The sequence below is a fragment of the Electrona antarctica genome (genome assembly GCF_951216825.1).
Source record: "Electrona antarctica genome assembly, chromosome: 11".
Taxonomy (NCBI): domain Eukaryota; kingdom Metazoa; phylum Chordata; class Actinopteri; order Myctophiformes; family Myctophidae; genus Electrona; species Electrona antarctica.
In genome coordinates this window covers 48,197,330-48,224,498 of record NC_136792.1, presented here as the reverse complement: position 1 = coordinate 48,224,498, position 27,169 = coordinate 48,197,330, and the positions used below count along the sequence as shown (strand labels likewise).

Below are 27,169 nucleotides of genomic sequence, written 5' to 3'. Positions count from 1 at the left end.
GCACGCACGCACGCACGCACGCACGCACACACACACACACACACACACACACACACACACACACACACACACACACACACACACACACACACACACACACACACACACACACACACACACACACACACACACACACACACACACACACACACACACACACACACACACACACACACACACACACACACACACACACACACACACACACACACACACACACACACACACACACACACACCTGGGGGGCCGAAGTTGACCATGACCATGCACGAGTGTTTAGCTTATAACAGAGCCATAGAGTGAGACAGAAAACGCTGTTCACTTCATGGGGCCAGTCCATCTCTTCTATTGGCGAAGAGTATTCTATTGCGAAGAGTGACTGACAATGTCCTGGACCGGAAGTTGGCAGAATGCACTGGACTCAGGCAACAGCCCAGCCAGCTTTAATGATCTTAAATCCCTTTATTTTATATCGTTTTTTAGTAATAGTACAACATAAACATTATAGAGACTTTAGTTGTCACTGTACAATACTTTAAAACAGTTGTCATGTTGTACACATGCCTAAAATTGCTGATATTTGCGCCGCACTCGTTGAAAACAATGTATTTCAAACTCCAGCTTCTCACTATCCAGGCTTTTTTCACTTCACCATCACACGAAGCTTGCAACTCTATTCAACTAAGCTTCATGTCCATCAGGCCTTACTGGGTCAGTTGGAATGTCAAGTTGACGTGTTCCAAAGTTGTAAACAGAAGAACGTGTTCTGTGCAGTGCTGGGGTCTCCCCTACACTGAGGGGACTCCTTACATCAACACATCGCTCTGTTGAAATAAAAATGAGAGGCCAGTTACACAACTGTCAGGGGGGGGCAACAGAAACGAGGCCAATCAAAGATCAATGACAAGTCAATATTATACTGCAAAGCAGTTGATATTCAGAGAGAGAGAGAGAGAGAGAGAGAGAGAGAGAGAGAGAGAGAGAGAGAGAGAGAGAGAGAGAGAGAGAGAGAGAGATTCTTTGCCAGTCATGAACCAATACAGCCACATTATCACAACAGCTCACAAATAAGCTCAGCAACCACTACAACACTAATACTCAACTGTTTATCAGTCTTCAGTTGAAAATTAACATTTGGAATTGATGGCTGTTATAAAGCCTAAAACCTCTAGCTCGAACCCTAACCCTATAGCAAATTCACTCATAGGATTATTGAGTGATCAAGAGCCACCCACATCACATGCACATACACTGTTCCCTGTTACAACTCGCATAACTTCAACGGCAGATACAACACAACATACAAACTGTAGATTCACATCAGCATTCAATGCCAGAGCCACAAACAGTTACTGAACATGTTTCATTGCCACCCAGTCATTGGGTCGCAAAATGACAGCAATAGAGTGTATGCGCATGCATAAAGTGAATGGCAAATCGAGGGGCAAAGTGAGTGGCAAAGTGAGTTTAGCGTCGTTTAACGTTGTTTAATGCAATCATATTAGACTTTTCTGTTTGGATGTATGGGCTGTCAAGGCCAGAAAGTAGTTTTTGGCACTCAGTAGGCATTCCCGCATAACTTCCTGGTTTGATGATGATGTCACACGCATACCCTCTATAGTACACCAGACCAGCTTGAATTACACTAGTATACACACAGCAGACAACACAAGCAACAGCAGCAAAGAAGCAAAAAACAAAGTTCCTACCTTAAGCCGTCTTCTACTTGACTTCATTAGTTGTGTAAGTGATGCCAGGGTTAAACTTTGGAACACATGGATAGAGAGATAGAGCCTCCAGCTCTCTCTCTAGTTCATGATGAGCTCTCCCGCCGCGTCTCCAGTCATCTTCATCCTCCACACAGTACTTTCCTCCCAGTATCAATGGCACCGCGACCAGCCTCATTCTCCTGGCTGCCATCTTCTCACTCAGCCTTGTTTAGTACTGCACATAGGATTCTGGTGTAGTGCAGTGGTCAGGGATGTAGGGAAGGCTCTAGGGTCCAGCATTCACAGCATGTCACAGGAGAACGGATGGACTCAGGGCTGAGAAGAAGCTGAGCTCGGGGGTCTGGGGTCATCACCATGGCTCGTGTACCTGTGGAGCAGGTTGAGAGAGAAGAGACACACCATAAGCTTTGAGTATAAGTAAGTAAGATAGAAAGAAAGAAACTAAGTGAGCTGACCAAGATTCTTTTTCTAAGTGTTGCAGTTTGGAAGCACTCGTTTTTGTTAATGGGTCGTGCTGCTGCCTCCTGCATTATGTGCAAATTTGAAACAGGTGGTACGCTGGGCCGTTCAGTGACTTATGACGAGTGCTTCCAAACTCCAGCACTTGGCCTGGCAGATTGAAAGAGGATAATTCAAGCTTGGACTACAGCTGCAATGTTGGTGAGTTTAACGTTGTTTAAGACAAGCAGATCACAAACCAAATTGGATGAATGGGGAGTCAATGGAGGGTATTGCAACTCTAGATTCATCCCATTATAAAAAAATCTAGAGTTGCAAATTGCGGCTAACTCTCAGAGTTACAGTCAGACCCATAAGGGTCCATTTTGGTTTCAAACTGTCATTTAGCTGGGGACCCCCTGGAACTCCCTCAAGGACCCCACTTTGGGAACCACTGTATGTACACCGTACCCTGTCACAACAAACATACACAGCATGTATACAGTAGGTATACAGACTTTTATATTTTATACATGAATGTTGAGTACTGGTGTTGTTGTTTTGTTTTGTCCTGTATCTGTTCTGTAATTGTTGTCATGTATCTGTTGTCTGTCCTGTCTCATGTGCAAACTTCAATAAAAATACTTGAATAATAATACAGTAGGTATACTGCATCCTTCCTGTTACAACATAGACATCATACTAACTAGACTGTCACATTATACACAGCGTACGTGTATACGTACAAGTAATGTTTGTCTTATATCGGATAAATAATACATTTTAGGAAGGAAGCTGTGGGGACTTTGGATAGGGGTGTAACGATACATTGTAACAGCGATACGATACGTATCACGATACATGGTTGACGATACGATACACATGGACGATATTGGTTCATTATGGTGATACGATATATGATTCAATGATTTAAAATAGATACAGTAACTATTTAGAAAAGACATGAAATCTGTGTGAAACATGTGGATAGAGCAGGTAAATACATGGATATTATATTTGAAAACATTATGGACATACCTGCACCTTGACATGAACACAGAGAATAGACACATGTATCGATAGACCAAGTGTAGCGATATGGAATGGAAAAGTAATTAAAAACATTTTAACTTTTTTCTTCCTAAAATCGCTAAATACAACAAACAGTGCTAAGTATTAATACAATTGATTATTTGCATTGCAAAGCGATTCGATACTGATTATTTGCATTTCAAAACGATACGATACAAAGTCAAGTCAAAGTCGATATGAATTTGAATTTTCATTTTGATAGGCCTACTTCCATTCTTGAAATTTAAAATCGATTTTTCGATGCAGTTTTACTATGTTACATCTCTAACTTTGGACATGCCTGCACTAGGGTAGGCCTATGCCTTGAAATAAATTGAGAGATAGAAATCTATAGATGTGCAATTCAGTTTGTAACACTTTTGGGTTCAATTATCAATTTCAATTAAACCATCATTGGTGAACTGAAGAATGACATTTTTTATATAAAGGGTTTGGTGCTGTGCTGTGACACCCCAAACAAAACAGTCACTCTGTCTGTAGTTTATTTACGACAAGCACCTTTGTTCATTTCTATCCATTCACCCTCCCTCAGTCCTCTCACTCGCTCTCTCTCTCTCTCTCTCTCACACACACACACACACGCACGCACGCATAGCATTAGCATAGCTAACTCACCTGCAGAATAAAAACAAAACGAACAAGCAGTTTGTTACTTTGTTGTGAAGATTAATTAACTTCTTTTTCAAACTGTCACACACAGAGCGAGCACGTTTCACTTCCCAATAACCCAGACTACTAAAGTTACTGTAGTTACATTATAAGTAGTTAATTTCATTATTTTTATACTAAACTCGTGTCTATGTCTGTCTGTTTGCAGCAGCAGGTGTGTGTGGTGTCACTGGTGGAGGGCGGAGGGGGCGTGGCTACCGGAGGATTTTAAAGAGCGCGCTTGAAGCCTGCTCAGTCTGATTGATTGATTGATTGATTGATTGATTTTACGGGGGCCAGTTTCGCATTGCAGCCGTCCTGTGCCCAGAGCGGTTCAAGGAATTCGCATGTCTTAATGGCTGTTGGTGGGGTCTGGTTTATTAACCAGGCTAGGGGTGTTCCACATTTTGCGAAATGAATTTAGTCCCTTGTTTGTGCCGAATCTGGGTTGCTACGTCGCCAACCCTAAGCCATTCAAGCCTGTCAAAATGGGAAGGGGTGAGGTGGGTTCGGGGAGTGAGGCCAAGTAGTAGCCTGACCAAATTCATCTTTTTAGACAACCCACAGTTTAAAGGAGTAGTTCGTAAGACTTATTTTCCTATCAAGTACACGCCCTGTGAAGCTTAATTGGAATACATGGATATTGTTGTTTTTGTCGCATTCCTGAGCCAATAATTTGCTGAGCGGCATGCAGTCTCCTATCAGAGACAATAACATCTTTCCACAGGTCAAATTATTGGCTTAGGAATATGACAAAAACAAAACAAACGTCATGAATTCAAGGCTTCATGTTGTGTGTAATTAGGTTTATTGGGTACTCCCAGTAACTACTTGAGATATTGGCTGGTAGTGCTAGAGCACCTGCCCTTTTTTATTCATTTTATTTTAGTTTTGTACAGTATGAGTATGTGGCCCATGGTGAGCGATTAACCAATTCTGGATTAAAAACTGCTAATACATTATTTATGCCCCAAAATCTATAAATCTATTGAGGCAGCCGGCGGTTCCACGCACCAGACAATGTGCCCTTTTTTCACTCGAGCACCTGCCCTTCAAAATGTCTGTGCACGCCACTGTTGTCGACTATTAATGCAGACACACACCTCACACCTGGACCAATCTGAGAACCCATCGGCAAATAAAACAGCACCCTTTTTTCCTTTGAATTGATGCGAGTCAACAGTCTGTCTTGAGAGACACCTGCGGACCAATTTACAGAGGTACCCTAGCTCTTCTCACATAAGCTGCTTACTTTCATGAGGCAGTTGATGGGCAGGGGGTAGGCCCATCATTCTCAAGAAGTATGAAGCCCTTTTGTCATCTCTGTAACGAAGATTCGGGCCAAAGTTATTTTCTGTTGACGTGAAGACATGACCCATTTCTACCCATTAAGTGTGAGCTAAAATCAAATGCGATGACAATACATAATACATCTGTTCATATCATGAAGACATGGTGGGTTTTAACCAACTGGAGTCCACAAACATAGAGCAAGACAATTATAGGATGCTTTTTTTGTGTGTATGTTTTATTCAAAAGTAATGAAGACACATCAGTCTGCGGTCCTGTGGCTACCAGCTTTTCCCCATCCTCCGTCAATTATGTATCCATCACAAGGTTTATTTATTTATTTGGCAGTGATTTGATGACTATATAGGCTGACAATTTCAACCATAACACAAAGAAACCGGGGGGAAAAAAAATAATATTTATCCTTTGCCTTTATTGGAAATTCTTTACATGTGAACCCCGCCCCAAACTGTCCCCTGCCTGGCCCCAGATTTAGTGACTATAAATATATATGTATATATATAAAATGAAGTGTAAAAGACTTTGTTTGGTTCCTCCAGAAAAAAGCATTTACAACAGTCGGATCTTTTTCTTGAGGGCAGCCACTTCTGCATGTTTTTTTTTTAAAAACTCAGCAAATTAACAGTGATTTTTTAAACAGCCAATAATGAATTTGCAATCATGTCACATACAGTTGAAAATGAGGGGGGGAAACACCAACAAAAGGAACCCAAAGCCTGTTTAAGAAAATCTGCAATGTCCAAATAAAGTCTGAAACCAGGAGGGAAAAAATGTGTTGTTACCAGCGCTATAACAAACACTGGGAGGAAAAAAAGAAAAAAGCAGCACGCCACAGTACATACAAAACAGGGCAAACAATGTATCTGTAACCAACTGCTATAATCAGTATATACACACACACACATCACAACCCCCTACAAAAAAAACAATCTGAACATTCAAGGGGGAGCAAACCAATTCCCCGCAATTTGCTGGGCACAATGGCTAGCAGATTTCAAAAATGGACTATAGCTGCTAACTTTCTGTCCAAAAAGAGGCCTCCGGTGCAAATGTTGCAGGATTTGAGTCCCCTGGTACCTGGGCTGCCCATTTACAGGAAAGCCAATAGTGCATGGTAGACCCACAAAGCACCTGGACGTTGGTGTTACGCCTCCACCGTCATCATAGTTTACACAACATTGTCTAAGCGGAGGTCACAAGATTACTTGGGACACCTTTGCACAACGCAATGGTTATTAAGTGCAGCAGCAGACTGCCACCTGCTGTCACTGACAGGACACACTGCAGAGTCGGTCACTGGGCCTCCATACGAGTCTAATGCACAAGCATTCGACTAGTTGTCATACTATTTTCCCCTCCATTTAAGAGATGCAAAATGGAATAAGGGCAGTCGTCAGATTAAGTGAAATTCTGATTCATATTCGATTGTCCGAGCGGACAGTCAAGGAGAGCCTTGGTAGGTTTTAGCAAAGAAATCTGGAGGAAGTGGTTAACAATTACAAAGGATCACATACATGTAGCCGAATAAAATTTTGTGCAAAGAAAAGAGTTCAAACTTCAAAATGCCCGTTTCTATTTTTCAACACTGGTTACAATAGTTATGCATTTATTTATTTTCAATATAATCAAGTATGGTCCTGCCACGGCTGGCTTAATTGAAGTACATATCAAAATATAGTGCTGGTGGTGAGCATAAAACAGATTAAGTGGGTTTCTCTAATATGGCAGGGCAGCTGTGATGACAAAACGAACGCACACAACAGCACAACGGTTCCCCCACCTCGAAAAGCATCTCGTAACCAAGGATCAGCGATGGAATTTAAAATGTCAGTTCTAGCCCGTCGAGGTCTAGCTAATTCCATACCGCAGCCTCACTGGGTGCAAGGCACACTTTCGCGTCAAGAAGTGGCAAGAAAATACCTAGAACCAGGCGAAAAAACGGAAACGCTTTGCCGACGCTACAAGTTGAAGTCGCGCACTAGCGTCATTTCCATCCACCAGCTGTTTAAAAACCCAAAGAGACGCCTTAGGATGGGCGTTGTCTTGCCGCCTCTTGACGCAAAAAGTGTGCCTCTGCACCCTATGCCAGCCCAAAAGTCAATGTCTGGGCTGTTAACATCCATATGATGTCATCCATAGATTTGTAGTGGAACAGAGAGGAACTTGTTAAGCTCATTAACGACCTGGCCCAGAGTGGTCTGCACACAGGGGACCGGGGATGGTTGAAGAAACTAATTTCAACCATCTGCAATGCCTTCCGTTTCCAAAACCCTGGGACAGAGACCTCCATTCTGCCTGTAGGTAATAAAACATAGATATATGAATGCCTCAACAAAACAAAACAAACACAAGAGACAACGTTTAATTAAATCACCGGCGTTATTAACCACAAGCTTAATTAATCAGCCGTTATAAACGACAAAGCATAACACTTGAACGATGGATGATTGATTGTTACTGCTACAACTTTCAATTATTTTTTTTTGCAATACCCGAGTAAACTGATGGCTGGATTCTGTGTATTTATTGTGTGTGTGTTTGTGTGCGCGTGTGTGTAGCCTGAGGAAAGACCTCCGATTAAAAACAGAGGGCTGGTGTTTTCAGGGTCATGCAAAGCAATCCTTTAGCAGAGGCCTGATGTTCCAGGGTCTTGTAGATTAGTGGTTCTCAAACGTTTTCGCCAGTGACCCAAAAGACCAATTTGATACTAAAATAGAAGATGTACAAGCTCACGACGTGTCGCTTCACGTCGCGTTGTGAGCTATTGATTGATCGGCTATTTTCACTACTACTTACTATTTTCTTTATTTCTTCATGAAAGAGATTTTTTTTTTTTTTACTGAATTTAGTTTTTTTTTGTAATGTTCTTTGAAAATGTTTTGAAATAAGAATTAAAAACTAAATGTAGGAAAGCCAAGGGACCCACAGTGTTTGGGAGCCACTGATGTAGATTGTAGAGCAACCCTACAACAGATGCCTACAACTTTACAATGGTTTTATTTTATTTTATTTATTTTTTACCAACTCCAACTATTCTGGGGCAACCAGCCAGATGATGCTCTGCTTATTGTGAGGTCATGAAGTGGCGGAGAAGGAAATTCAAATTAAAATACTCTTATTAAGAGCTCTCAGCACATCCTCGTTATATCAAATGTCTCAATTTTTCTTTTTTTTCTTAGTTGAAAAAACAAAATTCACCAATATTAAACGCATTACAAAATATAAATCATTTTTCTATCTCGTTTTTTTTTTTCTCTTCAAAATATGAACATAAATTCCAAAAACACAAAAGAAGAAGCTCTCCAGCTGTGTCAGTTGAGTCCTGTTTGTCTGGCTATAGAAGGAGGAGGAGGTTAGGAGGAGGAGGGTTCCTCTGCTCAAATTCTCTTTTATTATTAGGGTAATTTGTTTTTTTTGTTTTAAGAGCGGGTACAGAAATTCAAAAGAAAATATTAAGCAGACGTATAAAAGGAAAAACAAAAAAAAAATCACCCTGGACTTCTTCACGAGCGTTTCTGCCTTTTGGAATGTCGCGTTCTCCGTGATGTGTCCCGCTCGCTATCGCTCTCCTGCTCCTTGTAACTCTTCCTCTTACTGGAGGAGGTGGCGGCAGACCGCTTGCTCCTCCTCTTTCCCTCCTCCTCCTCCTCTTCCTCCTCCTCCTCACTTTCGCTCTCCTCCTCCACCTGTCCCTTGCTATGTCGTGTTTTCTTTCCTCGCTCCACCACCGCTGCTTTCCTGCCTGCTTTGCCGTTCTGCATCTTCTTCGCCTTCGGAACTTCCACCTCCTCCTCCTCCTCCTCCTCCTCCTTCTCCTCTTCGTCTTCAGTGTCGTCTTGGTCCGACTCCTCGTCCTCGTCCTCGTCCTCCTGTTCGTCCTCCGACTCGTCTTCCGAGGTGACGGGGTCGGGAACTCGGCTGACGCGCTTGCGCGAGCGCCTGCGGAGGTAGCCGAGGCCCGGCAGCATCTTGTGGAGGAGGTCGGTGAGGCTCTGCTCCGTCTTGGCCAGGCAGGCGAGCACGGAGCTGCCCTCCTGGTTGTACTCCTCGGCGTTGGAGAACACCAGCTTCATGTCCTCCAGGAAGTCGGCGCCGTGCCGGTAGGTGCCCTGGCCCAACTTGTCCTGCATGGTCTGGAAGTCCATGGGGCTGGCGATGATGTCCAGGTAGTCCTCGGCCTCCTCGGTCGACACGGGCTCTCTGTGAGGCATCAAGGAGAGAAATGGACAGGACACTTTAGCTTTTAACCACTTTAAACCATTATTTTTAATCTTTAGCTGTTGGAAAAATAGCAGATCTACAAGCTCATAGCGCAGCATAGTGCCACACTACGAGGTTGTAGATCTGCAATTCTTTTTTTTTTAATCATGAAAACGTGTGCAAATCTTTGAATACATATTCTTTCTCAGCAAAGGTTTTTAACTTGTATCTTTTGTTCTGGGGGGTCTCTGGTACAACATATGTTCAGGAAGAAACCAAGAATACACAGGGAAGACATATTTCAATATTATAACCACACCTGGGGGTCTATTAACCCATTTTGGGCGGGAACCACTTTTGGTGTTAGCATTATGTTATGCTTTAGCTATTGGAATATAGCAGATCTACAAGCTCATAGCGCGCCACCGAGTGGCGCACTACGAGCTTGTAGTTCTGCTATTTTTGAAAAAAATCGAAGAACGACTGACATAGAAACATAGCTTTTTCAGAAAACTGTCAGGATGTAGAAGACATTTTTAGAATCTGATCTCAGGTCAAAATGGGTTTAAGTAATGTTAACTCCATATAGACACATACAAAACAGAAAAAGTACAACAATCACAGCATTCCATCTTTTTAAAAAAAGCTTGTAGATTTTGGAATAATATCTAAATATTTCAAATATTTTTTGAAAATAGTGTTTTAGTGGTTGGACCATTAAAAGAAAAACTGCCTCCCACAGCCTCAATGTTATTTCTTTCAGGACAATCTGGCTGTTTTTACTCTACCAACCCACAAGTATTCTACCCATACAGTGTTGAAATGTATCCTCGGTATAGCGGTTTCTCCATGTTTTTCCACAAATCCAGGTGCAAGTAAGCCGTGTTGTTTACCTGAAAGGCCAGCTGTGGCGGAATTTGATCAGTTTCTGCAGGATCTCCTCACATTTCTCCAGCTCCAGCACCTGCTTGCGCACGCCTGTCCTGGAACTCTGACGCACCTGCAAAGCATCCGCACGACCCAATCATTAGCATACAACATAGCTCATCGCTAATAAACATAGTAAGTAAGTAGCCTTGCCGAGCCATGAGGCACATAGGGCAGGAGCGTGAGGCAGCTTGATGTACAAGTACACCCCCTGGACATGACTCTAGTATGTCCCAGGGACCCCAATCCAACCCTTGATGCTGAGTGTCAAGCAGGGAGGCACTGGGTCCCATTTTTAGAGTCTTTGGTATGACCTGGCCGGGGATCGAACCCCGACCTCCCAGTCTCAGGGCGGACACTCTAACCACAAGGCCACTGAGCTGGTGGCTAATAAACTTACTGACTAAATATGGTGTCGGGGAGTACACGATGTGTGCAAGGCCGCTAGCCAACGCAAATGGGTTTCCTTCCTTGACAGATCTGTGGTATTATTTTTGAAAGAGCACAATGTTGTAGGGGAATTGTGGAGCAATCCGTTTACAGTTTATTTTGGAGTTGCTCGCTCCATTTCTACAATTGAGGGCAGATTCACACTGAGTCGGTTTGATTCAAACTGTTCTCGCATACGATTGCCTGGTCCCCCGCTGGCCATGGTTCACATTGGCCTGGATTCTTCCACACCCGAGTACACTTCATTAAACTGTATTCATTATGCTTTCACATTGCATAGATCCATATACACTTCAATCGGTCCCGAGACTACCTCCATGCGGTCCTGGGAATGGTTGTTAATAATAATAATATATACGATTTATATATCGCTTTTCAAGGTACCCAAAGTCGCTTTACAGAACAGAAGTAAAAACAATATTTATTAGAGAACTAGTTAAAAGGTTAAAAACTAGAAAAACAAAATCAAAAAGGACAAACAAGAAGGGTGTGTGTGTGTGTGTGTGTGGGGGGGGGGGGGTTAAGTAGGGAAAGCCAGTCTGAAAAGGTGGGCTTTTGAACATGTTTTCCTTACCATGCTACGTGTTATGGACTCGTGGAGGGTTAACAAGTGATAAATGTCATACTGTGTGTGTGTGTGTGTGTGTGTGTGTGTTTATTTCAATTCCAGCTTGTGTGTGTTTATATCAATTCCATCTTTGTGAGTTCAAGTCTGTGTTCTGACAAGACCATACAAAGTGAGTTTTTGCCAGTGTTTCCAGTGAGAAGGGAGATGCATGTTTTACAGGCATTGTGTGTGTGTGTGTGTGTGTGTGTGTGTGTGCGCGCTGTGTTGTTCTTCCTCACCAGCTCATCGATGTCTGCCGGGCTGTTTGGACCGGTCTTGTGTTTACTGCTGCTCTTGCTGGGTGGCGACTGCTTCTTGGATTTGTTCTTATTGGAGCCTTTGGATCGGGACGACGTCTGTTTATTTTTCTTCCTTGGTCTCACTGTGGGTCGGACATAAATTATATCATATTTTAGGTTTTGTGGAAAATTGGCCAAAAGTTTTAACTTACAAACCTCACATTTTCTTGTGAAAATAAATGACCCAAACAGCACACCCAAATGTACTACTACTAGGCCACAAAAACTGACCAAACGACGCAGGGGTCTTCACACACAAGTTTTATTGGCAGTCACTCGTGAGGAAAGGAGGAATGGATGGAGAGAAATATGAGGGGGAGAAAGAGGGGCTGGCGTTTGAACTTTACTTTCAGCCCCTCTAGTAAAAACAATGGTCTGTCACTCACAACTACCTTGATGTGTGGTGTGTGCAAGCCTGAAATCACAGACGGCTCACCCTGCCACATACTCTCTGTCAAGTCAGGGTTGAGTGGCCCGTATAACATCACAAACGGTAGCTGGAGGCCTGAGTTAGAGGCCGACCGATGTCAGTCTGGCCGATATATTGGTCATTATTTGACATCCAACTTTCAACCTTTCTGTCCATAATGTTTTGCGCCCGTCATTCGTGAAAAGGTTCCAAAGCTTCCGAAATAATAAAAAAATAGCAGATCTTCCAACTCACAATGCATCGCAAATTCGCAATGCAATGCATTGCATTATGAGCTTGTAGATCGGCTATTTTTGACCATTTTCTAATGGGGCTTAAGTGCTTAAATAAACAAGTTCAAGTTAGATGTTCTCAAGTAGAAACTTGACTCAAATCTAAATTTTCACTTTTTGACAAAATATCGGTCAAAATCTATAATCGGGGGGTCTAGGACATTCCAAAATCGAGATCGGCATCCGACTCAAAAGTTCTGCCATCGGCCGGGGCTCTGGTAGCCTGAGTAGCCCTACACACAACAACACTGAGACAATGGAGACGGGGAGGGATAGGACCGGGGCCAAATTATGCTGCCCAAAGCATTCCCGTCATTCCCAGCCCTCAACACCCTCCTCCCTATAGCTGTTGTCCATGGCCTTGTTTCACACGAAGCATCTTGGCGGATAATGTTCGTCTTATATTTATCCACTCTTGACCTTGAATGTAACAAAAACTCTCACTACTACTTAACAATGTGTTTCTGGAAATCCCCCAGCATAGGCTGTTGTTTTGTTGGACCACCAGTTATACTGCAACTATTCAACTCAAATCGCTAATGGTTCATATGTTGGCAGAACTTGGCACGTGTTGTTAAACTCACTCCTTAATGGCTCGTGTTAGGGCTGGCAAATTAACCGAAAACCTATATTTAGAACCAATAACGACTTGTGTTTTTATAGATTTTAAACTTCTTATAAAACAATACATCGCTAATTATTTTTACATTAAGAATTACAATAATTCTTATAATCGACAAAATCGGTTAACCACTTAACCCCCGAAATATACTTCACAGTACAGTGGTGACGTATCACAAAAAAGGGAAAATATCTGATGTACAAGCTCACACGTATTCACCTTTTTTAATCTTTCATAAATTGTAATCGAGACACAGGTTTTAAATAAGTCTGTACTAGGGGTGGAGCTCGATAACAGATACCCGAACAAATCCGATAACAAGCTTATGGAGTACCCGTTATCAATAAGCTTTGGTCTTATCAAGCCTGTTATCGAGCATAGCAGCCCATGACGTCATGTTTAAACAATCAAGACAAGAAGAGGGCGATCAAGAAATAAAATGTAATCATCCATGCTGGCACAAACATGTCGGTCTAAAAGTGTATTGATACCTGCCAACCAGCGCTGCCCGGGGAAACAAAATTATGCTTTTAAAGTGACATATTAACCAGTTAACAGTTTCTTTAACAGTTTGACGGCTGCCAATTGTTTAATCCAGTGTTCCACCGCGCGTAAAACGCTATCCCGACATTTGTTTAATGCGTTTAATTCGCCGTTTTAAAATAATAAAAAATAAACAGCGGATTTATCCGGGACCTGATGACGAGGCCGTCGCGTTATGATGACGAAACTGGAAAACAAGTCATCATCTGGGCTGCTAGGGCTTCTGGGAAATTGAGCCCAATGCAAGTGAACGGGGGTGTTTGTTTGGACTACAACTTGCTCTGCACTGTGGTTTCGTTTCACATTGTCATGGCCGCTGGCTCCTCTCATCATAACAAACCAGCGAACCATTTTTCGACGGATTTTCGTGGTTGAAAGCTGCAAATACTTCAGCGTATGCTCCAAAAGGTAATAAAACAATCTCGGCGGTGTAGAATATTTGATTAAAATGCGGGTAAAGCGTTTTATGGAGTCAAACTGTTAATAAAATGTTGGTAAAAAGGTCAATTGCCTTCCATCTGGTAGAAAAGTACTGTATTTGAAGGCCATAGTAAAAGATACTGGTTCTGTTCAGAATTTCTTGTCTCCCGTCTGTCCAGAAAATAGAAAATGCTCGATAAGAACTCGGCTCGATGAGCCTGATCGATACGGTGCTCGACTGCTCGTTATCAATAGAAAGATTAATGAGCTCCATCCCTAGTCTGTACTGATTTTAAATCATATCACACAGCCCTAGATCGATGGCACATGTTCCCATGTGATATGTGTACCCAGTCCCAGAGTGGCTATTATCTCCCAGCCCAGAGCCATGGGCAATTGTCTTTGGGTTAGTGGTTAAGATGTTGGCTTTCCATACGGGAAACCCGGGTTCGATTCCCGGGTGTTACATAGCATGTTGTGTCATTAAGCATGTAACGATACACTCAACTCACGATACGATACGTATCACGATATGAGGTTCACGATATTTTCAACACAATTATTTTACAGACAAATGACCACGATTTATCTTCCCCCCCCAAGCTTTTTTCACAATTTTTATTTAACTACATTGGAAAAGTAGCATTACTTTTCATGTAAAATGACTTAATTTCTGTGCAACAACTGTAAACAAGCTTTCTTGTTTAAACCTAGCTCGAGTTAACATGTGGCGTCTTAGGATAGATGTAGATCTATTTGACAGTGCAGAAACATAATTGCCTTCCTTGATGTATTAATGAGCATCAATTAACGACCATCACCTGGGCACAGTCAGACACATACAGCTCCCCTCTGCAGGCCTCTACTACTGAAAGTGACTGCATGGCGTCTGTCTCATTTCTCTCCAAAAGCACGTGAATATGATGGAATATGATTACAGCTCACATTTCATATCACACACTAGCCCACCCTGAAAATCGATCGGGATATAATATCCCTGAGCGTTAATGCGTTCTCATGCTACTCACAGCTGTGGCCCATGGCCTTGTAGTCGTTCTCCTCCTCGCTCTCCTCATCTTCCTCGTCAGAATCCTCCTGATCCGACTCTTCCTCACCCTCCTCTTCGTCACTGTCCAAGTCCTTGTAGCTCCTGGAAAGCAGCGTTTGTTCAGTGTCAGCAGAAGAGAAAGCACTAGTGCAGTTCCACATGCACTAAAATGGTGCATTTATATAGCGACTTTATTCAAGGCGCTTTCAAAGTCAAAGTCAAAGTAGATTGTGCATTACATTCACCCATTCACACACACACACATTCATACACCGATTGCAACGGAAGCCATGCAAGGTACCAACCAGAACATCGGGAGCAATTTGGGGTTCAGTGTCTTGCCCAAGGACACTTCGACATGTAGACAGGAGGAGCCGGGATTCGAACCGCCGACCCATGGATCATTGGACGACCTGCTCTACCTCTTGAGCCACAGTCGCCCACTACTGTCTACTATCACTGGATGGATGGATGCACATGTTGGAGGACATGGCTGATATATTCATTTGACTGTTCTTGTAACCACCGCGCTATGACTTATGGTGCGCTGTCCACTAGCAACATCATGAAAATAAAAGGTGCTGGGGTTGCACACAGTGGAAAGAGTGAGTTTTAACTCTTTATTTTCTACATTACAGATGTGTTTCGGCTAATCCAGCATTCATCAGTGATGCATCTGCTGTTTTTCCTTTAAAAGGAGAATTCCATGCTAGAAGGCTTCTTACCTTTATTTGTAGCTTATTTCCATCGCTCAAAATTATATATTTTTTGTATATATCCTCTCTTCATAATGTAAATAATATCCCAAGCGGCACACTTTACTACTTATTTCGAAATAAGCACAACACCCCATAGCCCCATTCAATTCATTGAGGGCTTATGTTAGGGGAAATAGCCAATAAGGAGGTTTTGCACAAAATAACACCTGGACCTCTTTGGTGGGGACGTAACAACTACAAAGAAAGGTAAGAAAGCCTTCTAGCATGGAATAAGCCTATCTCACAGAATTTCCCCGCCCCCCTTAATACGCCCCCTTTCGGGGTTAGTGGTGATAGCGTGACGTCACTCCATAGACGATACATGTTAACAGAGGTAATTTAAGAAGTCTACAACTTTTGTTTTCTCAAGGTAAGGTTTGTTCTATCTGTTCGAGCTGATTTACCATCTTGTTTGCTTCATAATAATATTGGTCTGTCACATTTTTACATTAGAAAATGTACTTAGATTCTCCAGAGAAAAAAACGTGTAAATGCTAATGTTAAAGACACCACTATTTACCGGAAGTGGGCGTGGAAAGCGGGTGTGAGATAGGCCTATTCTCCTTTAACCTGTGTTAAGGCTGGCTCTTGTGACAGAGGGTTACGTGCACCTGTTCATTTTACTTATCCAAGCGTAGCAGCTATACTGACCGGTCATACCGTATCACTAATCGCTCCCTAGTCAAAATCAAAAAAGGGAGCAATGCAAGTGGCAACAGATGTAGTAAATTGTCAGTCTAGTCTCTCATCTGGCTTAAAAGCACGACAAATTCCTCCTCCTCCAGCCTCTCGCCATGCTCGGGCGCACGCACGCACGCACGCACGCACGCACGCACACGCACACGCACACACACACACACACACACTTCAAAGTCTCTCTATATACCGTCTCTGCCAGGAGAAAAGATAAGTTCTACCTTCCACGAGCAGCACGTCTGGCCACGGCGGGCTGGCAGGCCGTACAGCGCCACTCCCCGGCAGGGATGCGGTACAGGGCCGGACGCAGGCAGAACAGATGGAAGGCCTTGTTGCACTCATCGCACAAGATCAGCTTCTCATCGTCACCTGGTTTAAAGGAAGGAACAACACGTTTTAGTCTTCTAGTGTTTTAATCAATCATAGTTCTACCTGAGATTGGTCTCCAGGGCCAACAGCAGGTGGCTGGCTATTAGCCTAACATACACCAGAACCACTGGGTGATATTTGAAGGATAAGATCCCTGAAGTGTGAAAGTGTGCAGAATTGTAGCTGCCAAGGGACTAAAGCCCATTTAGGCCTGACCTTGAAATTTAAAAAAAAGATCTTCTAAATCCTCCAGTTTTCTGAAATAAATATTTCCACAATTTTTCAAAAATAGCAGACCTACAAGCTCGTAGCGCGCTATGAGCTTATAGATCTGCTATTTTTCAATAGCTAAATTATAATCACCAAAAGGGGTTCCCGCCCAAAATGGGCTAGTTATATCTCAGCTTTAAATTTTTCTATGTAACCAGTAAAGACTCATTGTACCAGACCAAAATAAGCAACAGTTAAATTCAATACATACACGTTTTTTTTTTGATAGATAAAAAGGTACATCAGTACAATGACTATTAAACTAGAAATTAAATCTGACGCTCCTGTGAGTGCATAAGACAGTGGAAACCAAGTGCCGTGCTGGGATCTAGGAATGAAGTGTTCCATCGCCACCTACTGACTCATTCTGGGATTACAGACTCAAAGAACACCTCAGTCACATCATCAGGTGGACAAGCATGCAGGCACCAACTTATAATTGGTGCAATTTATAATTACCCACCGAACCAGTTTGAAAGTGAGTTAGTCGGTTGTATATAAATAAATACCTGTAAAATAAGTCTCAATACCTGTGAAAATATGAAAACAACAACTTCATTCTGTTGTCAGAAATGGGGACAATAATGTTGAGTTATTCACATGTTATTTATGCAAAAAGTGTATCTTTGAAAAACAAAGAAGATGACCCACACACTGTCGGAAGTTTCCGACAGTGTGTGGGTCCTCTTCTTTGTTTTTCAAAGATACCCTTTTTAATATATGCACCTGCCACTAACCTGTTGAGGGGTGCATCTGCCTATTTCTATAAAGAATATTGTTACAGCAAACCTGTCCCTTCAAATGACACCAATTCAGATGCTACAATCGCAGATCATACGGTTTGTCTTGCGTAGCAAATTCAAGATGGGGCATAAAACTAGTTGATAAAAAGAATAATACAAATTGGATTTTTTTTTAACTAACGGCATTGAAGAACCAATGCAGAGACTTTAGGGCGGCCCTTAATATTGGAACAGTGATAGGATTTGTTTTCACAGCGTATAGTTATTACGTAGTTCTGCATCATTATGTGAAGTCGATATATACACTCATGGTTTAAACAAAGCAAAATAAAATCTCATGACTGACAACTGTTGTTAGGCCAAGACCCAATCTGTGATTTGTTAAACTGAGTTGAGTTTCCTCAACAATTAGCACAATGTAGAATCTTTCTAAACCTATGCTCCACATTCCAGTAGAAGAAATTGCAGATTGAGGTTTTTTTCCTTTAATGAAACATCCGAGATCATTAGGGTTTTTGTAAAAATGCTTCTGAACATTCATTCTATGGCTAGTTTGACCACTTCAAATACTCATTAATCGAATCTATTCTATTGCTAGTTTGAACACTTCAATTATTCTTTCATATAACAAATAACCGAAAATAGCCAATCTATAAGCTCACAACGCGTCACGCGTTGTGAGCTTATAGATTGGCTATTTTCGGTGGACAACATGATTCCATTGAAGACTGCTGTGGAACCCAAATGACTGAAATCAGTCGTGGCGACATGCAGTACTTTAATCCATGTGAACTGCAATGTTTATCGTAACTCTTACTGTACCTTTCCGGCGGCAGACTTTGCAGCGAGCGTTCTCGGCAGACATGTCCCACTTGATGCAGGCGTCCAGCATGCCGAGCAGCACGTGCATGCGAGAGAAGGTCTGGGACTCCCTGATGGCCGTCTTCCACTTCTCCACGGCGGTCGCCACCTAGGAGCGAGGAAAGAGGGGGGGGGGGGGGGGGGGGTCACACATCTCTTTTACCTCAACTGTTCAAAATTAGAAGTGCTCCGTTTGGAATTTGTTGGACGCAAACAAGGAAGTGAATGGCTGCGCGCGCACAAAGCATGTCCGCACACGCTAGCAAGGCGTTGCCTAGCAACGGCCGCTGTCAAAAAATATATTTTAGCAGTTTTATATCATTAAAAAGCACCTAAAGACGTGTCCACACGTCCTGGGCCTCCTACGGGTGTAATTATGAAGACGTGTGGACACGTCCTGGGCATAATAAGTGTTAAGAGATGCAAACAATAAAGAAATGAACTGGACAAATTGGCACACTGTAACTATAAAATATTAATTTAGAAAATTATAATAATAACCTGCTGTTACATTTTACCCCTAAACAAAGAATCAGATGGATGAAGTTTACCGTAAGGTTTTAAGTTTTAACCTAAAACACAAGCACAGAGACCGGCTCAGACCAACCATCCCTCCCAGTATTTCTCACCCTAGCTTCTTCTGCCATTTTCTTCTCTTCGTCCACCTCTTCGGCTGCTTTGCTGGTCTCCTCTCCTCCTCCCTGCCTCTTCCTTTTCTTCTTGGGGGCCATGAAGCCTTGCAGGAACTTCTTGATGACGCACGCCTGGATGGTGATGACACACTCTCCAAAGTCCTTTAAGCTCTCCATCTCAGACACCTGTAGTAGGGACGGACGGACAGACACAGACAGACAGACAAGGACATGCAAGTCAGGTTAGGGGACGCGGCGCTAACATGGTGTGTGAATAAGTATTCCCTACTCATGTTTTAGGTTCCTTAACACCGGTTTTACGACCTCGACCACGCCTCGGCGACCTTACAGGCGCATACAAAAGGCTCAACGTATGTAATTTAGATAGCATATTATGTAGACATAGCACTCTAGAGTGTATAACCCTCTTGTGATGTTGTTGTTCTTGCTTACTGTAAATCACTCTGGATTAACCCATTTTGGGCGGGAACCCCTTTTGGTGTTAGCATTATGTTATGCTTTAGCTATTGAAAAATAGCAGATCTACAAGCTCGTAGCGCGCCACCGAGTGGCGCGCTACGGGCTTGTAGGTCAGCTATTTTTGAAAAATCGAAGAACGACTGACATAGAAACATAGCTTTTTCAGAAAACTGTCAGGATGTAGAAGACATTTTTAGAATCTGATCTCAGGTCAAAATGGGTTCATTGACGAAGCAGTCACCTGACTCTCGATGTCGGTGTTGTCCTCCAGGTAGCCGAGGCCTCCCTTCTGGAGGCGCGAGGCCACCTCGGTGATGTCACTGCGCAGGTATTTGAGCAGCTCCTGGTGACCGTCGCAGGTCCTCAGGCCCAGGCGGCTCTTCCGGCTCAGATGGATGGAGTGGAGGATGTCCTGGTACCTGTTATGACACGGTGACACGGTGACACGGTTTTGTTTAAAAAAAACATTACCAAAAAAAGCACAACTTTTCATGAATTCATAACAGAATCCAATGATTGTTTCAGTAATGTCATGAAGAAATGAAAGTTTTTTTTTTTTCTTCTCTTTTTTTTTGAATTTTTTTTTGTGGCTTTCGCCTTTTTTATTTTATTTTTTTATGGAGGGACAGACAGGCAGTAAAGGCCGTCGGGATCGGGAGTCGAACCCGCGGCACACTGCCAGACTGGATTACCAGCCAAGGTGCCTGGACCGCTGAGCCATGGCCCAGGCAATGAAAGACAAATCTAATAAATTCCATAAATTAGAACAAATATGTAAGAAGTAGTGAAAATAGCCAATCTACAAGCTCACAACGTGTTGTGAGCTTGTAGATCTTTTCACTAGTTTGGGTCCCGGGGCTAATTTCTGTTCTGGGTCACGGGCGGAAAGGATTTATATGAACAAATCATAAATAATGTGCCTGTTTGTTCTTCAGTTTCCACACAAGGATGAACAAAACATCTGTTACCCAGTTGTGTTCTGCATTTACATTTGTACCGATTCATTAATGTTTGGTTTTTTACAATCGATTGTTCATATTCACTCACTGGTTAATTTTCACAGCAGTAATAATGCCTTGTTAGAAGTCAAGTGGCACTATCAGGTAATAGTGCCATCCTCGGGCGCCCGCTGGCCTAGTGGTCCAGGCGCATGCCACATATAGGCTCTAGCCTATAGTCCCGTTCATGACGACCTTTGCTGCATGTCTCCCCCTCCCTCCCTCTTTCCTGTCGTTCTTTACTTGCATCTCTCAATAAAAGGCAGAAAAGCCAAAAAACAAAACAAAACAAAAAATAAATAGTGCCATCCTCCTCCTTCTCACATTGCCTCCAATGAGTCGGTCGGTGTGAGCTCGCCACCATTGGTGTGTGAATGTGGGAAGTGAGGACGCTGGCGTCGACTGTTCGCCGCTTCACCTCCCAATGTATGAATGAATGAACCATTGTAAAGCGCTTTGAAAAGCACTTGGAAAAGCACTATAAAAATGCAATTCATTATTAAGTGTTGTGTATTGTACTGTATTGTGCGTGTGCTTTGACCCGTTATGTATTTTAGTCTTCAGGTGTGACAGTTTTCTGAAAAAGCTATGTTTCTAATGTCAGTCGTTCTTCGATTTTTCAAAAATAGCAGACCTACAAGCTCGTAGCGCGCCACTCGGTGGCGCGCTATGAGCTTGTAGATCTGCTATTTTTCAATAGCTAAAGCATAACATAATGCTAACACCAAAAGGGGTTCCCGCCTAAAATGGGTTAATTTTCACAGCAGTAATAATGCCTTGTGCGTGTGCTTTGACCCGTTATGTATTTTGGTCTTCAGGTGTGTACTGTGTGTGCGTGTGCTTTGACCCGTTATGTATTATGGTCTTCAGGTGTGTACTGTATGTGCGTGTGCTTTGACCCGTTATGTATTATGGTCTTCAGGTGTGTACTGTATGCATGGATGAAAGCATCGCAGACGCATTGAGAGCTTGTAGAATAGACTACTTTGGCTTAAAGGTATATTCAGTGATTTGACTTAATTCAAATATCACTTATTTTTTCTTTTTTTCTGGATAATTCTCTCTACTATAGAGTGTGCTGACCATATAAGGAGTTCCTCCCTGTCCCCTGGGGTCAAAAAACCCTAGTTTCAGTTTTGGTGGCGGGTGGCAAAGCCTTCATCCAATCAGGATGAGAGGGGCCTTCCTCCAATCATGATCGAGTGGGGGCGGGCCTTGGTGCACATGCTGTTGGCCTGTTGCACTTCCCCCCACTGTAGAGCGTGCATGTGCACATTTTGTTACCGGGGCGGACTGGGTGGTTTTCCAAATCACCCAAATCACTGAATGCTCCTTTAATATGGCATCTGCAGAATCCAAATGACTGAAATAAGTGGTGGTGACTGGGAACTTTAATCCAGGTGTGTGTGTGTGTGCGCGCGCTTTTACCCGTTCTTGATCTTGGTCTTCAGGGCGCTCTCTCTGACGCCTTGAGGATGAAGACTCTCCACCAGCTCTTCCAGATCCGCTGGGTTGTCGCAGACGAACCTGCAAACGCAAAGACATCAAGATAAGCAAGGAAACACCCCAAAAATTGCATCTTTGACCATGCACAACATCATGAGAATATGCTTGTTGCTATGTGAGCTGTAGCCTCGGAAACCCAGACGTTTTTATTTCCTGCAGGGAGAAAAAAAAAGTCTGGGTCCGAGTCCACTTCAATTCGGCATAGAGTAGCGCAAACATCACTCACTCTCTGCTGATTTCTGATCGTCTGCACCTTTGTTAAATTGACACACACGCACACATACACACACACACACACTCCTCTCTCTCTCTGTCGCTCTAATAAATTAGTCTCATGTCTAGCAGCTGTGCATAGTTTCTCCCAGCGGATCCTTGTCGGGAGCTGCCTATGCCATAAAAAGCATAGGTGAGTGAGTTCCAGGCTATGTGAGCTGAGCCTGCTACACCAGTGGTTGGTCAACATTCTTCGTATCAAGGACCATTATTCATTCGGCATTTGAGCCACGGACAGACCACCATTATTTGATGACCCCAAACTAAAGAATATTTTGTCGTCGTTGGATAGGATTTTGTCCACAGTTCCATCCATGCCGATTGTGTAGATTTCTGGAAAATTAAGTAATGCATATGTTTAATAATTTAACTCTTATGAGTTCAATTATTACTTATCATCACCGTTTTAGGTAACGATGGGACTATTTTCAGGTGGATTTTACAATAATTGATGGATTGATTGAGGATCCATTTGGTTTCACTTTACACTCCCAAGAGTTAAAGATCTACACGGGTCCATTTGGTTACCAACTCTCCATCATTTAGCTGGGGACCACCTGGAAGCCCCTCAAGGACCACTGGTTGAAAAGCAAAAAAAAAAAAATCAGGTACAAATAAATCCATGGCCTCACCAGAGGTTTTGACCCTGATTGGGAACGGTGGTCTCTATGCAAACATCAGCTGCTGATGCCCCCTGCTGGGCTCCGTCACTCATTGCGCCGTCGTCGCTAGTGGCATCCTCCTCCTTCTCGGCTCCTGCGGCAGATATAAAAGTAGTGTCAAAGAAGCAAGAAGGGCGATGCATTTCATTAAGACATAAAGCTGTCTGCCGTGTTAAGCCATTTTGGGCGGGAACCCTTTTTGGTGTTAGCATTATGTTATGCTTTAGCTATTGAAAAATAGCAGATCTACAAGCTCATAGCGCGCCACCGAGTGGCGCGCTATGAGCTTGTAGGTCTGCTATTTTTGAAAAATCGAAGAACGACTGACATAGAAACATAGCTTTTTCAGAAAACTGTCAGGATGTAGAACACATTTTTAGAATCTGATCTCAGGTCAAAATGGGTTAAGCTGCGTTCAGACCTGAAGATATATATATTTGTTTCCAGTCGCTTCAAATCGCTTCACTTTGGTCACTTTGGTCAGCAGTGGTATAAAAGAAATAAGTCCCTTCGCTCGCGTTGCACGCCGATTGGCTGTAGACACAGTACCCGTCCATATTGTGCTGAATCAGAGATTAAAATAGGGTGCATTTTGCATCCCAAAACGCAGTTTATAGTTAAGGGACGCAATAAAACAACGACCTCTGCATCCACGGGATGCACTACTGAACTGTTTTTTATTCTAGTTCATTTTGCTAGCTTTAGTTATAATAATCATTTCTTCCTGTTTTATTTATATATATATATATATTATATAATCACATTATAACTATATAAAATGAAATGAGTTAAATGCTGCAAATTGTAAAAATGGCAAAATATGACTCCTAACGTCGTTGAAGTGGGACTCATAAAATGTCCCGGGGACTCATCTAAAAGACCATCCCTGCATCCCGGGACTCATTACATTGAAAACCTATTTACATCACTGCTGAATATAAGACTATGTCGTCCCCCGTCCCCCAATGGAAATATCCTAAAAAACGGGGTCGTATTATAATCGGAGACTAGACTATAGACCAATTATTTGTTCTTACTAGTACATAAATACCCACCACGGGGGAACAAGACAATTCAGGCACAGAATAATACTCACCCTCCTCTTCCTTTTCCTCTTTAACCTCTGCTGGTTTCTCCTCGGGAGGAGGAGGGGTGTAGCTGTAATCGATGCTCTCGTGCACCCAACCCTTCTCGATGTACAAGCCGGGAACCACGTCAGAGAACAGCCAGTACCTGAAAGAACAATTAACCATGTACAATCAGTGGTTTTCAACCCTTTTTCAAATCAAGGTCCATTATTTTTTTCAGCATTTGAGCCACGGACCATGGCATTTGATGAGATTTAGCCTCTCGGACCCCAGACTTAATTGAATAGAATAGTCCCCACTCCTTGGATAAGAGTTTGTCCACAATTCCATGCTGTATTGATGTTGGTACCATAGGAGAGAGAACAGGCCAACAATAAAAAATAAAAATAATTATTATTATTATTCTACATTCTCTAATTGTGTTGACTTCTGTTCTTGTAAATGAAGTAATGCAGATGTTTAACAAGAATTTAACTCGAGAGTAAAACATCTAATAAGGGTCCATTTGGTTACCAACTCTCCCTCATTTAGCTGGGTACCACCCGGAACCCACTCAAGTACCACTGGTGGTCCCCGGACCACTGGTTGAAAAACCAATGATCCATTTGGATCATAATGTGCACGTGTTTATCCGATCTAAAGTAGTCTGTCAGTTCTGTTTGCAGTTGTTCTGACCTGTTGTGGTTCCGATCAGTGCCCAGAGGGATTCTGCGCAGGACGAGCTTGGCTTTGGCGATGCCTTCATGGAAGGCCCTCTCTGCGGAAGCCCTCTGCTTGCGGACACGTTCCTCCTCTGCCTCCTTGTCCATGCGCTCTGAGGGAGGGAGGCACACACACACACACCAAGTAAGAAAAGAAAACATAGGCCCGGGCGGCTGGCGTAGCCGTCTGGGCACCTTGGCTGGTAATCCAGTCTGGCAGTGTGGCGCGGGTTCGATTCCCGATCCCGATGGCCTTTACTGCGTGTCACCCCCCCATCTCTCTCTCCCCATTTCCTGTCAGCCTACTGTATACCTATCCCTCTATAAAAAATAAAAATAAAGGCAAAAGCCACAAAAAATGTATCTTTAAAAAAAAAGAACACATATTGGAATTTACTGTCCATTTAGAACCTGGTATAACCTGGTTTTATTTATTTTTTTAATAAGAATTTGAAGGTTTTCAGAAAACCTTACGTTAGGTTAGGTTGTAGAAGGTGTTTTTAGAATCAGCCACAGGTCTAAATGGGTTAAGTGTGTACTGCCAGTGCCAAGTATCGGTTATTCACATATTCAATAGATCTTAGATGAATGAATGAATAGTCCTCCATCTGTCATCAAGTACATTATTAAGCCATTTCAATCCGTAAAGATTGACTCAGATTGACAGTGTTGTGTTGCTGACCTTTGTTCTGTCTGTCATGCTCCTCTTTGTCCTTCTTGGCCTGGATGGACATCAGTCTTCTGCTCTTCACAGAGCTGATCATGTCCTCGGGCTCGGCTTCGGGCTCCACCTTGGCGTCCTTCTTGTTCTCCTTCTTAGCGCTCCCTTCTTTCTTTTTGTCTCCTTTTTCGGCTTTGAGTGAACCTCCCTCCTCTTTACCTAAAAAAAAGGGATAATGTTACACTATAGCAACATTCTTCCCACATAAACCACATTCAGCCAACACAGTACATTAGCCTTGGTATTGGCATTGGCATTTCATGACGATTAACGGAAAGAATGCTAAATGACTGTTGACAAACGCTATGGCGGTATCAAATAGCAGCAAGAACTAGGCCTGGCCCCAAACGTCCCAAGGTCCAAACGTTCGCTCCGTCATATTGGCACTCATTGTATTTATCATCATGCTTGATAAACAAAAGTAAATAAAAAAACACACCTTCTGAAACCTAATAAAAAGCTTTGGGGCCAGTAGGCCGGCGCACAAACAAACACTCAACATGAACCCAAGAATCATGACAGTATCAGGAGACCCGGTGATTCCCTACCTTTTTCCTCCGTCTCCTTGCGCCTCATCTTCTCCGCCCTCTTGCGGTCGTTCGCCTCCTTGAGCCTGGCCAGGTGCTCCTTCCAGAGCTCGGCCGAGCGCTGCTGCATGGCGTCCACGTGGTCCTCCACCGAGTAGGTCATCAGGATCCGGTGGCACAGCGCCGCCATCAGGCTCATCTTCTCCTGCGGGCCCAGCTCGAACACCTCCGACGTCTCCAGGCGCTCCAGGAACTCGCTGGTCACCACGTCGTCGTAGCCCCCCAGGGCCCCCCAGTCCTCCCCCGGCGGCGCCGCCGTCGACCCGTGGCCGGCGCTCTCCTCGCCGTGTGCGTCCGACGGCCGCAGGCACAGGCGCACCAGCTCCGACACAGAGTGCATGGTGAGGGGGATCTCGGACAGGGGCATGTCCAGCTCGCTGTGATTGATTGAGTGATTGAAAATTGAGTATGTAGAATGGGTACATTTCAAACAAAAAGTACATGCAGGTCAATACAAAAACTGCCACTGGCCACATGCGGCCCCCACCTTCACTTCATGTGTCCAGCAGGTTAATACCCGAATATTGATATATTATTTATTTCAGCTGTTACAATTCCAAACATGACGCGCTTGAATTACTTAAGTCTATATTAGTAGCTGAATAACTAGTATTAGAATTGTATACATGTCCAATGTATTTGCATTTCAGTTCATAAAGTTAACATAAGTAAGCTTTAACTAAATGCATTTTTTTTCAGGATTCCAATTGAAAAATAGCAACAAAAAAAAATAATAATTTCAATTCAAATATAGCAAAAATAGCAGATCTACAAGTTCAAAACACGT

The 27,169-nt window shown here is 43.1% G+C and overlaps 1 protein-coding gene and 1 long non-coding RNA gene across 5 annotated transcripts in view; both read right to left on the bottom strand.

Annotated features, from left to right (window-relative positions):
• Positions 1 to 246: 246 nt before the first annotated feature.
• LOC306931924 lies at positions 247 to 4,093 on the bottom strand. Its single transcript, XR_013791087.1, has 3 exons — positions 3,876 to 4,093; positions 1,710 to 2,097; positions 247 to 824 (listed from the first exon to the last, which is right to left on the bottom strand). It is a non-coding gene; the product is annotated as an uncharacterized lncRNA (long non-coding RNA).
• Positions 4,094 to 5,430: 1,337 nt separating this feature from the next.
• Positions 5,431 to 27,169, bottom strand: part of baz1b (bromodomain adjacent to zinc finger domain, 1B) — a 33,793-nt gene continuing 12,054 nt past the window's right edge. Inside the window, exons 9-24 of one of the 4 annotated variants that reach the window (XM_079513417.1) lie at positions 26,344 to 26,759; positions 25,757 to 25,954; positions 25,049 to 25,187; positions 24,382 to 24,518; positions 23,256 to 23,379; positions 22,273 to 22,371; positions 20,088 to 20,265; positions 19,364 to 19,552; positions 18,696 to 18,843; positions 17,640 to 17,660; positions 16,713 to 16,860; positions 15,018 to 15,139; positions 11,643 to 11,785; positions 10,313 to 10,419; positions 8,712 to 9,419; positions 5,431 to 7,514 (exon numbers count right to left, since the gene is read on the bottom strand). In XM_079513417.1, coding sequence (XP_079369543.1) covers positions 8,723 to 9,419; positions 10,313 to 10,419; positions 11,643 to 11,785; positions 15,018 to 15,139; positions 16,713 to 16,860; positions 17,640 to 17,660; positions 18,696 to 18,843; positions 19,364 to 19,552; positions 20,088 to 20,265; positions 22,273 to 22,371; positions 23,256 to 23,379; positions 24,382 to 24,518; positions 25,049 to 25,187; positions 25,757 to 25,954; positions 26,344 to 26,759 — 2,866 coding nt within the window. In that variant the 3' untranslated portion in view covers positions 5,431 to 7,514; positions 8,712 to 8,722. Of the gene's footprint in view, positions 7,515 to 8,420; positions 9,420 to 10,312; positions 10,420 to 11,642; positions 11,786 to 15,017; positions 15,140 to 16,712; positions 16,861 to 17,639; positions 17,661 to 18,695; positions 18,844 to 19,363; positions 19,553 to 20,087; positions 20,266 to 22,272; positions 22,372 to 23,255; positions 23,380 to 24,381; positions 24,519 to 25,048; positions 25,188 to 25,756; positions 25,955 to 26,343; positions 26,760 to 27,169 lie in introns of those variants that run through there. The other 3 variants (XM_079513416.1, XM_079513418.1, XM_079513419.1) reach the window with 3 other exon arrangements.